This window comes from Alligator mississippiensis, chromosome 1 (assembly GCF_030867095.1).
Source record: "Alligator mississippiensis isolate rAllMis1 chromosome 1, rAllMis1, whole genome shotgun sequence".
NCBI lineage: Eukaryota > Metazoa > Chordata > Crocodylia > Alligatoridae > Alligator > Alligator mississippiensis.
Window position 1 is genome coordinate 481,331,043 of NC_081824.1, and position 14,452 is coordinate 481,345,494.

Here is a 14,452-nt window from a genome sequence, read left to right on the forward strand (position 1 = left end):
CAAAAAAACCAAGACTTTTCTTCAACAGGTAAAAAATTACCACATCCTATGAGCCCAGGATCTAGACGGAAAGTTAATTTTTGGTTTTAAGCCCTTTTCAACAAAAGCCCAAGTTTTGGAATAAAAGTACACGGGGTGGGGGGGAGTGGAGAAAGCGTACCAAGATCTTTCAGACATATAACCATCAGGCAGTCAGCTGTATCTGCCAATTTATACAAGTTTAGTTCGAAAGATTCTGCATTTTTCTAAGCCATTTGTTATAGTGACAACACTGCCTCCAGGACAGCCAGCTACCCTCCGGCTTGATGGAAATTCACAAAAAACGAAGTTTCTATCCTTTTTCTACCTGAGACGGTGGGGCTGGTTTCCCATTCAGGGCCATCTGCTGGGGCACTGGCTGCCCCTGGGGTGGCACTGGAGCAGTTTTTAACTTCTTTGTGTCCGCTTTTGCAGAATGCTCTTCCTCTTCCTCCTCGTCAGAGTCTTGCAGGCCATATTTAGAGAAATGAGCCACCTACACAAAGATCAAAAGCAAGACTGTTACTAACAGGCCACAGATTTTGGGGAAGGATTGTCAAAGGGATGAATGACAGCTGGTGACACAAGCTGCCCTTGACTTGATATGGGAACTGGATGCCAACCACTGGTTCATTTAAAAGCCTAAGTCTAAACCCTCTAAATCTACGTAATTAACAGCTGCATACCCAAGTTATCATATGCCAAATTCAGATCAATCCTTGTATGGATTACATGCATAACCATACACATTAAAAAACTAAAAGCACAAGTTTTAAGGACCAAATAAATGCTTCTGACCAGGTTTGGAAAGTCTGTACTAATTTATGATCTTTGTTGTCAATGAATGTAGTGCTACAATTCCTAAATGACACCAATTACTCCAAAGGGAAGAAACAGTGCTATGATGCTGGCATAAATCACTGGTTTATTAAGGGATTCTAATTTCAGTTGCATCCAGATGTTTATGACCCATCAGGTATAAGTAAGCATTACCTTAAACACCCAAGAACCAGTCTCTGGACGGTACTCCTTGAACTGAGCTCCCTGTTTCCGAGATACAGCCTCCAGTCTGCCTTCATAATTCATATCCGTTAGCCGTTCAGGGCTCTTTATCAAGCAACGAGATGTCTTATCTGTTGGCCAAACTCCATCTAACGTAACCTCTGCTCGCCTGTTAAAAACAATTTAGTCAGAGAAAGGCATGAGACCACCAGACTTTGAAAAAAAGCCACAGATGAAATTAAGAACTATTAGAATATGATTAAACATTAAATAAAATAATGTACTAAGTTTAGTTACTAAATTATGCAAGTGCCATATAGTCAAGCAAAAGTAACAAATTGAAGGCATACGTGGACTGTTTGGTGGAACCACAAAAAAAAAGGGTAAGTTTTGTAAATAGATATACAAAAAGCCATATGCTAGCCCTGACCCACTTTCACACATGTAAAGTTTAAAATTACCTATTTAAACCTTCACCAACAGGTGGTTTCCTTTCATCATCAGGGTAGACAATAACTTCTTTCCGACGGATGTGCACAATCTCATCCAGATTTAAATTAGTTAGGTTCACTTCTCCTTCAAAGTAAATTGATCCATAACCTGAAAAGCAGACCAAATAATAGTATAAACCCAACCTGTACTTTCCAATGGTGTAATTAAAAAAAAAAAAAAAAAAAAAAAGATATAGACGGACAGTGGGGAAGTTTCCAAAGTAAAATGTCCACTGTTTACTCAAGTTGTTATTCAAACTTATTGTTCTACACTCCACAGCTCAGCTGCTTGCTATAGGAGGATTAGCATCTACCTTGGTTTGCCTAAAGGGAATAGTGTGAAAAAAAACAAAAACCTCACAGCATGATGAATGCTCCTCATAAATAAATTGGGGCTTTTATGTATTTTCCTGGACTGTCACACTTTCCAAGTAGTCATCGCTGGGATTATTAAGGGCTGAAGGAATTAGTTTCTCCCCTTCCTGAACTAGAATGCCATGCAATATTTTAGGTGCAGTTAAAACAGCAAAATAAATCTCAGGCAGTTACATTCCCAATGTAGATTTACATTCAGCTCCTTCAGCTATAAGTGTTTTACAACAGTACAGCTTGGATTCTCATGCTTCTTATATGGTTGCATCCAAGTTTCAAATAGTTTCATAACATTTTGAAGGGGACCAGGTGTAAAGTGGGGGGGGGGGGAAGTCTGGTTTCAGTAACATTTTACTATTAAGTTTTAATAAGTCTAGTTGGGAATGCAAAAGGTAAACTAGTAAAGAAAAGCACTCAAGCTTAGACAAAAAAAAAAAAAAAAGCTAGCTTACTTGCAAATTTGGTTCTTAAACAGTACTACGTTTGAGTTGGGAACAGCACAAATGACTGCTGTGTCTCCAAACTGCACACGTGTGCATAAATAACAAGTCCAAGTTTTAAATCTAAACAGCTAAGTGTCATAAAAGCTTGTGTGTGGGGGTGTGGATGGATTTATGTAGGTCTAGGATACGTTTATACTGAAGATAAAAATAGCCTGGGTCCAGGAGCAGGACAGCATGTTACTAGAAACACCGTCTCCACTCACCTTTACGACCTATGGTGAAATCTGTCAAGATGCACTCTCCTCTGTCATTGGTAAGCTTGGCCAGCTCCTCCATAGACGGGATGGTATAGTAGCCTACTTTTGTGAGAACAATTCCTGCAACAGAAAATACGAGAATTATGGTTGAGGGCAAGCATCACACCGGCATTTAATTCTTGAATTTTGTTTCCATGACAAGATGATTAAGACAATTTCAGACCCCAAGTGGAAGCTCAGAATCAGTTCAGAGAAAGCAGACAAGGAAATAAAGTAACTCAAATATTGTCATGCTTATTTCCTACGAAGATCCAGAGATCTCAGTAGTGAGCATCAAGCTTCCCCTGGAGCAAGCATCTTAAAACTAGAACACATGTTAGGTGAAAGAAATCAGAAGTTTGGGTTCTGAATAGTGCCATTTGGTGGAAGGAAAACAGACCATTCAGAGCTCTGGGGCAATCTGAAATAAGCCCAAAACAAGAGGATCAGGAGCAGAAAGAGTTCAGAAAAAAAATCAAGACCAAAAGAGCTGGAGCTGCCCCAGCACAGAGCAGTGCTAATCTGACCTGCTGGGTGCAGATGATGCATGTTCTCAGTCTCATCTTCACGGTCATCCTGCAGAGACTCTTCATGATACGAGGCATCTTCACTGCTGCCTTCCAGTCCATTTCGCAAGGCAACCCGCATATTCAGAGCCACAATGGTATCATCCACACTGTTCTGGTGTTTGTGCACAGCGTTCTCTGGGGTCTGTGGGATGGGTTTGGCAATGGGGTTTGTGTAAAACCTAGTCACTTCGTGATGATCGTCCTCTTCCTCTGGCTCACCATCCTGTCTGTGGTTCTCATCAATAGAGCGGGACAGAAAGTTGAACCTAGAAGACGAAAAGTCTAACATCACTCACTGTCAAACATCCTGCATGTCCGTGTCATAACTCAAGCTTCTCATCCCATAACAGCACATAGATTTCCATCACAAAGATGCAAGCACATAACTGTAGACACTAGTGCCCAAAATATACTTCACGTTTGCTTCCCGAAACAACAACAAAAAAAATCATAGGAGATTAGGCCTCACAGCCCACACAATCAAACTAAATCTGGGAACACTATGGGATGCTTAATCCACAATTAGTAGCCTCAGAATAGGCTGTCAAGATTCAGTGGGTGAAGCCACTTAATTCTTCTTAGAGTGAAAAGTTTAGGTTAGGCTTAAGACTTAAGCTGGTCAGGAATATTTTTTCCCTTTGATAAAAACTCTTGCAGCCTAAAAATGCCAATTCACCAACATATAGTTTTTTGCAAGAAGAGGTAAGTTTTGATAGTTTTTCATTTTAAAAAGATTGGAAAAGGTATGTAAGTACTTTGTTTGACATGCTTTTTTTTTCTCTCAATTTTTTGGTTCAAAGAGACTAGGCTTTGAAGAAGTTCAAGATAACACAAAACTTAAACAAAAAAAATTCTAGCTCAAAACTGATCCACACTGAAGTTGGAGGTTTTATTGGTTCTTTGTTTTGGGGATTTTTTTTTCCTGGATCACTGGTCAGATTTAAAGAGACTCACCCAACTTGAAAGACAAATTGTAATCTCAGAATAATAGTGTTCTGCACAACTAACAGAATCACTGGTGAGAAAGCTTGCAACACAGACTGTACTATTGTTAAAGGACTTCTGCCTCTAGACAACTAACACAAACCTGCTTATACAGTTTAGAGCAGGGATAGGCAACCCTTGGCATGGGTCCCAGTGTGGCGCACAAAAGCATTTTGCTTGGCATGCGTGCCTAGGGGAGGACAGTGGGTAAGAGGCCAGGTCTACGCTGTCACAAAGATCAGACCCCTTGGGGCTCCCATGCCATCCACCCCTAGCACACCACCATCGTGCGAGTGGAGGTTGCAGGTGTTTTTGGCACTCTGACCAAAAACGTTGCCTACTTCTACTTTGGAGTTTTAGTAGCTGAAAAAACAAAAAAAACAAAAATCAAGTAGAAACCCATTTTAAAGCAGCAGCACTCTCAGCACCATTATTCGTATATAAGAAAACAGGAAAGACTGTTCCAGTGTTTTGAAAAAAATAAGAGCAGGGAAACTTAAGCTGCCTGATGCATCCTCGTAAGCTCTTTCGGAAAAAAAAGACTTCAATTATCAGATTATATAATTTTGATACTTAGAAGCACCTGGCATTGCCAAAATATCAAAATAACTCCTACAGAAGTCCTAAACCACTGGACTTAATGGAAAATACAGACATCTGAACTTATTTCCAAGCAATGAGTTTATGAATTTAAAAGCTTTAGTTCTTGGGGAGTCTGTGGACAGTATATTACCGTATTTACTCAATTCTAAAGACAAGGGCCCTCCGTCCCCCACCCCAAATTTAACATGGAGGGGGAAGCCCCTTGTCTTGCAATGAGGTGGTGGTGGGACAGGCAACTGCTGCAGCTCCATCCCAACAGGGGTTGGGACCAGCGCCGCAGCTGCTGCCTGACACCACCCCCACCACCCTTGCTCCAGCGCCGCAGGCTCCATCCCCACTCCAGCCTGGGGCAAAGAGGAGGTGTCGGCTCCAGCCCCAGCCCAGGATGGTAGCAGCAGTGGTGCCTTAGCAGCTTGGGCCAGAGGCAACAGGGGGGCAAGGGGCAGAGTTAAGCCCCCTGCCTCTGTTTTTCCTGATGCAGCAGGTGGAGGGGGCGGGGGTGGCAAGTAGGAAATGAGGGGGGGTAAATTTAAGACGACTCCCCAGTAATTAGATAAAATTTTCCATGTATAGCATCTAGTTACTAGAAAGTCACATAAAAAAGTTCAGGGCTGTCTTCAAGTCAAGCAAATACAGTAAATCTGAACCTAACTAAATTTGTGTTTCCCAGAGGCATATTCAGCTCCTTTATGCATGAACATACCGCTCTCCGTTCTCTGGATACTCTGATGGAGAGGCCAAGTCTTCAGCTTCGCGACTGACAGGAGAAAACAGGTTACTGCTGCTGAGGTTTTTCAAAACCAGCTTCTTGATGCTCTTCCTAAAAGACAATAAAAGCAACAATCCAGTGATCTGCCCTACATTTTCATCCCATAGGTCAAAGAACTAGAGAACACCTAAGCTATTTTTCCACTTGGATAATGCAAGTAGTCTGCTATATCTAAAAATTACAGCCTTAGCCTAATATTGAGAGCTGGTTTTGATTTCCACCTATACAGCAGAGGTCAAGACTTGTACAAATGATCATAAGGCTTCCATTTTTAAAGCACTTTAAAAACTTTACATCTGTGCCAACACATAAGAAGCGGAATAAGACATACATTTCAACTCCCTTAAGTCCTTCGGGTGGAATTTTCTTTCCGAATGAACAAATCAACACACCGTTGCAGAAGAGGGCATTTTCAGGACATATACAAGATAATTTTCACACCAAAAGGAAACTTAATTTCTTATGCTTCATCATTGAAAGTTTTAGCACAACCATTTCAAAAGCCTCGATCCAAAGCTTTTATTACTATATGCATTTTTGTATATTCAAGCCAATTAGTAAATTACTAGTATCCTGGAGAGGCTTACATGAATGGAAGACAGAAGAGGCTGTACATTTCTACCACCACAGTTTCAGGTCATTTGTGAATGGCTCTGTATTAGTTTTTAGATGCATTAAAGAAGTCAAGACACAAGTAATGACATTCAGTAAAAAACACATTAGGTGTGCTAGTACAAGCCAAGGGAGATTGCTATTTTCATTGCTGACAAAGTGCTGCACGGACAAGTCAACAATTTTGTTTTTAATTTCACCGGATGTTTTTTAAAACTCGGTTTGTTTGTTTTTAATTTAATTGTATTTTTTTTGTTAAGATGCTGTAAAAAATAAACCTATATGAAGATAGCTTTAATTTAAGATATGTTAAAACTCAAAGATATCATCATGGAATAGGGATTATAACTTCTAATTTCATACTATTTGAGACAATATATTCATGTAATAATAAGGGGAGCTTGGATGCCAAGGAAAATATTCTTATTTTTGACAAGAAGCTTCATGTGAAATAGAAAACACAACCTTTACCAACATAGTAACTGCACTAGATTAAAATAGAAGAGTGAAAGCGGTTGAGCTAACCACTTGAGCATAATGGAAGAGATGACAAAGCGATCTGAAGGGACATCAGAAGACTCACTTGGGCATGAAAGCACCGTTGGATAGGGAGGGCTCATCATCATCCAGACCATCAAAGAGGTGAGATTTGGCCGAGCCCGAAGTCTGCAGAGCTTTGGGTCTCACTCGAGTTGCAGGACGAGGGGTCAGTTTGTAGTGAGTGGGTGTAGTCAAAGCCTTCTGTGCCGCTGGGTTGGTTGGTTTCAATCTCTGAGAAAAAGCAGCATAGAACTCAAAAGGGCCGAAGGAATAGATTCCAAAGCCAACCAGTTACAGAGAATTAAGTTTTCTACATTTTCACATAAACTGAATCAACATAGTTAGGACAAAAATTCTCTGCTGCAGCAGTAAAGGTTTCAGAACTGGATGTTAAAACAGCACAGATAGCTGCCCAATTTTATTCTCAATTTATCAGCAAAACATAGCTCTTTTAGCCCCTGTTACTGCTTTCCATGGGTGTGTTGCAAAATTTCATTTTTGTTTCTTATTTTCAACTACTGAACAAAATTAATAGTGCAGCTTCCATGGCGTTTAAGTCAAATGAAATATTTCCCCCAAGCTAACAGGTGTCAGAATCCTTTCCCCCTGAAACAAGGCTGCAACGAGATGATACACAAATTGTTTATAAGTATAAGCTAACCATAAATTACTAAGGGCCTGATCCTTAAAGATTCTGAGCACCCAGGTTATTGGCACCTCCAAAGGCCAGGCTCCAGAAGTCGGAAACAATCCTAACAGCAATCTGGGCATAGCGCACAATAATTTATTCCATCTTTATTTTCCACGTGTGCGTGTCGCTCATTTCGTTTTTTACTCTGCGTTAACAACCGAGGCATCACAGCAAAGCCCGCATTATAATATGGATTATCGTATAATTCATTACATTAAACATGCACATCTTAAAACATAACAGTAAGTGTTCAAAACCTCACCTCTTCTTTCTTTTTCGGGTCTGACATGGGGTTTCTGAAGAGAGGAGAATCTCCGAAGGGTGAATAGGTCAAGCTGTTGAGGTGCTGCTGAAGGACAGCTTGCTGGGCCGCTGAAGCATTGGGGTCAGTCAGTGCTACATAAAGTAAGAAATGTTAAATTCTATTCCATACACACTGCATGTACACAAACAATTCTTGGGGCAAGTCTATTTTCAAAAGCAACACCTCCATACTCCAGCCTTTTCAGGGCCATTTTTAGTATTATCTGCAGACTTCAATTACAGGCTTTTTTCAGCCTGGGTACTGCCAACTCTATACAACCAATACTTATATGGAAAGCAAGACAGATACTAGTCAGTCCAGAATGAGTTACCCAATTCTAATCAATCGCCAAGCTAAAGGAAATGCAAGTTAGACAGAGACTGAGGCTCTACTTTGGCCTGCCAACCAATCTACTCATAATTTGCACTTACTTAAGACTCAGTTTCCTATCCTTGTAAAGACTACTGCAGGCAACAGTCTTCAAGCTTGTAGTCTTGAATTTTACATCCTGTTTCTCCAGGCCACCTCTAGCTCTGACTGGGAAGTCCTCCCCTTCGCATATACATTTAGCTTCTCACCTCAGCTAGCATTTAAATGTTAGTACTGTAACTTAATTAGTTTTCTGAAATTTAAAGAACCTTTCATAAAGCTAATCCGTTTCTCTAACAGCAAAATTTTTTTAAGACCAGATACTTGTGCAGAAAAAGCTAAAAATCCATCAAAAGCAATACCATGTTTGTCAGAAGAAACTTAAACAGGAGTTCTTATGAACCAGCATCTAAATCAAATGATGCACGCTAGATCAAGCACTTATTCAACTGAATAGGTGCTTGAACCTGTGAAGTCTTTTGTACGCTTCCTAAATTCATATGAGGCCCAAGCTACTACCTACTACAACTTGCACTGGGTTAAAGGAGTCAAAGGCTTTTAAAAAAAAAACAAAACAGAGTGCAAAAAACAAGGTACAGCAGTCAAACAAAACTCTGCTCACGCATTCTAGAATTTGATCTGTCTTAATCTTTGCTATGGGAACACTTTCCTAATCCTAAAGCTTTATTTTGTCACTAGTATTACTGACAAACTTTTGAATATATCAAACTCCTTCACAAGCACTCCAGTTTTTAAATCTTAAAGAGTCTTCCTGGAACTCAGCCTCCACAATCTAGAGATATGGCTTATTAGATCTAGTTAATCTGCCTTGAAATGTCCAATTCTGCAAAGCAGAATAAAGACAGGTACAAGACAACAGAAAAAGCGTATCCCAACTCATAATTCCTAGTGGGTGTCCAAACTGCAGTCCATTTGTTGACCCAAGATACAGACTACACACCACTCAGATGTTGCTAGTTTCCCTTGTTCTGAAATACTGAGTTACAAGGGGCGGACGGGGGACAGGACATGATGACATACACGCCTTTCCAATTAACTTTTTTAGGTAAACAACTGCTACTGGCCTTGGCTTATAATTATAGCAACATATGAGAGAAATGACCTGTGACCTCTAAGATGCAATCTACTGCAAGACAATATTCAGTGTACTCAACATACAAACACTACTGTTAACATCATTAATTGGATGTACACTAATATTTCACAACCACCTCCCAATCATTGCTGTAAACAGCTTCAAGCACTTTGTTCTTCCCATCACTGGATGAGTGGACTCTCTTGAACTTGGTTCAAGCAGGTTAGATGCTAATCCCTCCTTCCCTTAGATTCAAGTAAACATGGTGAGCTGCATGCACCTACCCACAGCAGGCTGAGGAGCTCCAAAGCCCAGAGTAGCCGTTGACGTGTTGAATCCCGGTGCTCCAAATGCTCCGGTTCCCAGGGTCCCACCTAGTTTAGGCTGGGTGTTCCCAAATAATGAAGTCTGACCTGCACCAAGAGCTACAGAGAGAAAAGCAGCAGCTTACAACAAGATGCTCCTTCAGGAGTTTGCAAACCAGTTCATCCCGTAAGTTATCAGAACTGTTTTAGACAGCAAGATATAGTACCAATCTGTGCTACAGACTCTTACGAGTCAAGAAAATAATGACCTGTTTTGATAACACTATTGGAGAAAGCCTTTAAAAATTACACATAAAACACATTATAAAAATCTAATCCTGTGCATTTTATCAACCAAAGCTTGTTCTTAACTCTTGGTACAACTATTCAGAGCCTGTGACTCAACACTCTTTACATGAGGAAGGCCTAACCCCACTAGGCATGGTTTAAAAATTAAAAAAATAAGTAAAAAACTTTATTAACCAGAGGAATGCTGAAGGACCAAGTTTAGCACAACGTGTCTGGTCATTTCCCTAACAAACTCGTAGCTAACTAAATAGCTTATAGTATTCCATGTAGAGACAGAAATTATGTACAACTCAAGTTTCATTCTGCTCTGAGCCAGGATTTCCAAATCTGTCCCTTCAGACTGTGAGGTATTAGAATTGGCAAGCAATCCCAGTACAGAGGCCTGTCTTTTTGCAAACACTCAGGTCCACACTACCCCGGTAGCATTGTTACCTGTCCCAAATCCAGTTCCGAGTCCAGTTCCCAGAGACCCAGTTGTAGGCTTATTCCCAAACAGACTAGTGCCAGCAGTGTTTGTACCAAAACCTAGGAATACAGAAGAATTAGTACACTATTTCAGAAGTAACATTTAACTTCTATAGAGGATTCTGACTAGGTGATGTCTGTCTGGCTAAGGACAAATTTGCTAATGGTGATAAAATTAAAATTTCACATGTTGTTTTCAGTAATTCAGCTGGAATCTAAGAGCTATGAGGGATTTCAATGATATACAATACATGTTTGTAAACTCAAGTGAAAGCACCAGTGCAGAAAATACTGTTCCAAGTTAAAATGTGTTGAAAATACAAGGACTTAAGGTTTTACTAAATACAATAGGGGACTTCATAGCCCTCAGCCTGGCAGCAGAATAAGATGTATGAAAGCTTCTTAAACCCGATTGGAAGGAATAAGTCCATTTTACACTGTTTATACCACACACACTCCTCTGATGCTTACTGGCAAAGCAGTTCACAACTCCATTTCATAGGTATGCGCAGTTCAAATGCCAACTCTAATTGAAGTCAAATACAATCAAATCTAATGTTACACAAATTAGTGATTAAATTGAAGATTGTGAAATCATCCAATTAAAAGGGGGTGGTTAGTACACACAACTACAGAATAAGACTAGAAAACTACAGTTAGGGACCAACACTAGAAGTATCACCATACCGAACTATAATTTTCCTACAAGTTACACCAATGCAAGTACCACAAACAAGGTAACAAAACATGCTACAGCCAACACTAAAGAGCATACTTTCAGTAGAAGAGCATGAAAGTGCTTCTTCAACACCAACTGCAACAGCCCAGAAACAGAGAGCTGGTTACTTTTCTACAAAAACTAGAACGCAGTACATAGAGCGACTTTATCAAAGGAAGCTCGGCCAGAGAGCCCTCATTTGTGACTGACCACCATAAACCTCTTTTGTGCTCCCTAGACTGCTCATCTGACTGCGCTTCGATAGTATGAGCAGGAGAGGGATTATATTTTCAGCCCAAGAAGAAAAAAAACTCAGCATTGACGATTCTAAAAACAGCCTTTTGCTCTATTTTGGCATGCAACCTCTTTGGTCTCAACTCTGCTAAAATCCCCCAAATAGCAGTTCTCTCTGAATCTGTAAAAAGTGACATCTGTGATTAGAGACTTGTGTACACAATGCCCCAATTTGATCACTTATTCACTTACTGACTGCTGCTGAGTCCAGCATTAGTTAAGTGCTCAATTCTTTTTAAAGTCTGGCAGCTGTAATCTGCTAATCCAAAGCAAGATACTAGTTCAGGTAAAAGAGTCCTTAGTTTGTCACAGTAGTTAAATTCTACCATTACGCTAAATCTCAGATTACCATGTACTTTGCCAATCAGTTGTACTGACAGCAGTATCATTTTGTCACTAGTACTTCTTTTCAGTTGCTACACACTTACAACTTTATAGTAAATTATACCCTGTCTTTTCTTTCTGCAAGCTTTATATTGTTTAAATAAATGTGTTCAACATTGTATTTGCTCTGGTAGTAAACACTAGTACTCAATAGATTCAGAGTACTACTAGCAACAGAGGTAAAAAAAAAAAAAAAAAAGCAGCATCCAAGACTTTAAGCCTTCCCCTTCAGCAACATGCATCAAGCATGGCTTACCTGACAATTTTATAATTCACAATCATTAAATATAAGAGTTTCAGCAGCCTGGTGTGTGGTATACGCAGTGTAACTTTAAGAGATTGAATCCCATTTTATATGTACCAAAATTGGAAGTGTTTGTATTGGTTCCTAAAGTCAGGGTTGGTTTGTTACCAAAGAGCCCGCCGCCAGTGGTTGTACCAAACGAAGGAGCACTGGTCGTGGTGGTTCCAAACGTGGCAGGCTTGTTACCGAACAGGGTCTGAAAGAAGAGAAAGATACTTTTAAAGCCTCCAAACACATTAGGGTTACAATGAAATACCAAGACAAGGCCTATATGCCCAAGAGGCCAGAGCTAAGGCTAAGGGAACCTTAAAAATCAGTCACTTAATAAACAGCTGTAAATTAAGTACGAGATTGGAGGGGGGGCTGGTTCATAAGGTGGTCAGCACCCCAGGAACAAAACAGTTGTGCTGCTGAATCAAGTTAAAACGATCACAGTCGGCAAGGTACAAGACTCCACACACTAGGAGTATCCAGGCTGAAGTATTTGTCCACTTTGAGTATTCCTCCCTGTACTGACAGCCTAAATTTTTTTAACCACTTAAGAAACACTTGGCATTCAGTAACCCAATGTTTTGTATCACTCCTGCTGCACTTTGGATCATTTAAAAACCAAATAAAAAAATAAAAAGGCTGGAAGTCTGCACATACTATGTGAGCAAGCTGTTTAGGAAACATCACACGTCCGTTTCACACAAGTAGGCATGTGATGCAAAAGGACATATAAAAATTTGATCTTAGCAGACCCACACTCTAGGCCCTGACAGAACTGAAAGTTACCTAGCCATATCAGTGCTTCACACTATAATTAAGCATCTCTAGAACAGCCATAAAAACATGCAACGAGTATTTCCAGCTAACTGGAATTTAGTTCTTAAAACTCCACACACTAGCCCCAATTCATGACGATTGTCCTAAAGATTCAAATCACAACATTATTTTAAAAGAGCACAGTTCGTAACAGCTACAGTTTCAAAGAAATGACAATAAAAATCTGACTAACATCAGAAGCTTTCTAAGGTACAGACATACCGAACCCCCAACACCGAATCCTGTGTTGGCTTGTCCAAAGAGACCAGTTCCAGTTCCAAATCCAGTACCAGCATTTGTGTTGGCAGTTGTTCCAAAAAGGCCTCCTGATTGCGTGGGTTGGGTTGCCCCGAATAAACCCTGCAATATAAACCCTTGTCTGAAGAACACTGCAACAGCTACTCTGCTGAAGAACAATTCTAGCGTTTTGTCAGACCATTACAAGAGGACACACCACTGAAAGTTCAAGTTAGTAATAAGATACCAAAGCAAACCCATTAGTACCAGGGTGGAAAATAGATTCCAGTTCTGGCGAGCAGAAAACACAAGCAAGGCACACAGCTCGTTCGAGGATCAATGCTACGCTACGTCATGACTGAAGAAACTTAATTCCTCAAATTGAAAAAAAGGTAAAGCCTGGGACAAGAATTCTTACGCAAGAGACTTAAATTCTTCCTCAAGAAGGTTTTAGGGGAAAAACAGAACATTTTCCTTCATTCTCTAAGTGTACAGACACCAGGATTTGCATAATGAAAATAAGGACTGTATAGTGTACTGACTCAGAAGCCAGAAACCACATTATCGGTTGCAGTTGTGTAGCTTGAACAAGCCAAACCCAACAGACAAGTACACCATTTGTACAGCCAAAGGAATTACACGGTACCACCAGAAAGCATGGCACCCTTTCCAAGAATTCAGACTTCATTTGTCAATGCGATGCCACATAAAGGAAAAGCAACAATACCAATCCAATCCAGCAACACAAATATTCCTGAACATCTTCAAAAGGAGGCTGACCTCTCCCTAAGAGGGAGTGGGAGAAAACATTTTATAACGGACAGAATAGTGATGCTTTTGACAGGAAAAATAATTGTCAATTCAAAACATGGGGAGGCACCAGCATTCAAAGCTGAACATCCTAGTTCTACAACACCCTACAATATAGTTTTTCCACCAACTAGTTGACGAATCCCTGAACTAGTAAGCCTGATGTTCTTTAAGAACCAGAAGTCAACACTTACATTACAAAACAATCTACCCCTCCAAGTTTTAGGACAAGTTACCACTGTCTTACCATTGTGTTTGTGTTTGGCTGCCCAAGAGTGCTGGTGTTCCCAAAAGAGAAACCGGTGTTCTGTGTTGTCGTGGCCTGGCCAAACGGTTTATTGAACAGACTAGTTGTCTGAGGCTGCTGACCAAAGAGACCCCCAGTTGTTCCCGTGCCAAAGCCAGTTGTACCTGATGAGCAAAGAAATGGGAGGTCAAAATTAGAGTATTTATGCAGGCACTGAAAAGATCCCCAGGAATACACAGACAAACTAATCTTAAAAAAAGATGCCTGCAATGAAAAGTGACATATCAAGGCATGTATAGCTGCATAACCAGGAAAATTCTTGTAGTAGGATGCAGCAGCTTACAGTCAATACTAAAGTAGTATCTAACCGCATCCATCAATTTTTTACATTCTCAGACTGTGGTGCATCATTT

At 40.3% G+C, this 14,452-nt stretch overlaps 1 protein-coding gene across 3 annotated transcripts in view; it reads right to left on the bottom strand.

Annotated features, from left to right (window-relative positions):
- NUP98 (nucleoporin 98 and 96 precursor) overlaps positions 1 to 14,452 on the bottom strand; it is a 50,498-nt gene that overhangs the window by 19,489 nt on the left and 16,557 nt on the right. The window contains exons 8-20 of one of the 3 annotated variants that reach the window (XM_059723451.1): positions 14,040 to 14,203; positions 12,968 to 13,105; positions 12,047 to 12,134; positions 10,206 to 10,298; positions 9,444 to 9,584; positions 7,653 to 7,786; positions 6,743 to 6,930; positions 5,482 to 5,598; positions 3,150 to 3,457; positions 2,590 to 2,703; positions 1,482 to 1,620; positions 1,012 to 1,189; positions 347 to 514 (exon numbers count right to left, since the gene is read on the bottom strand). In XM_059723451.1, coding sequence (XP_059579434.1) covers positions 347 to 514; positions 1,012 to 1,189; positions 1,482 to 1,620; positions 2,590 to 2,703; positions 3,150 to 3,457; positions 5,482 to 5,598; positions 6,743 to 6,930; positions 7,653 to 7,786; positions 9,444 to 9,584; positions 10,206 to 10,298; positions 12,047 to 12,134; positions 12,968 to 13,105; positions 14,040 to 14,203 — 1,970 coding nt within the window. Of the gene's footprint in view, positions 1 to 346; positions 515 to 1,011; positions 1,190 to 1,481; positions 1,621 to 2,589; positions 2,704 to 3,149; positions 3,458 to 5,481; positions 5,599 to 6,742; positions 6,931 to 7,652; positions 7,787 to 9,443; positions 9,585 to 10,205; positions 10,299 to 11,995; positions 12,135 to 12,967; positions 13,106 to 14,039; positions 14,204 to 14,452 lie in introns of all 3 variants that reach the window. The other 2 variants (XM_059723450.1, XM_059723452.1) reach the window with 2 other exon arrangements.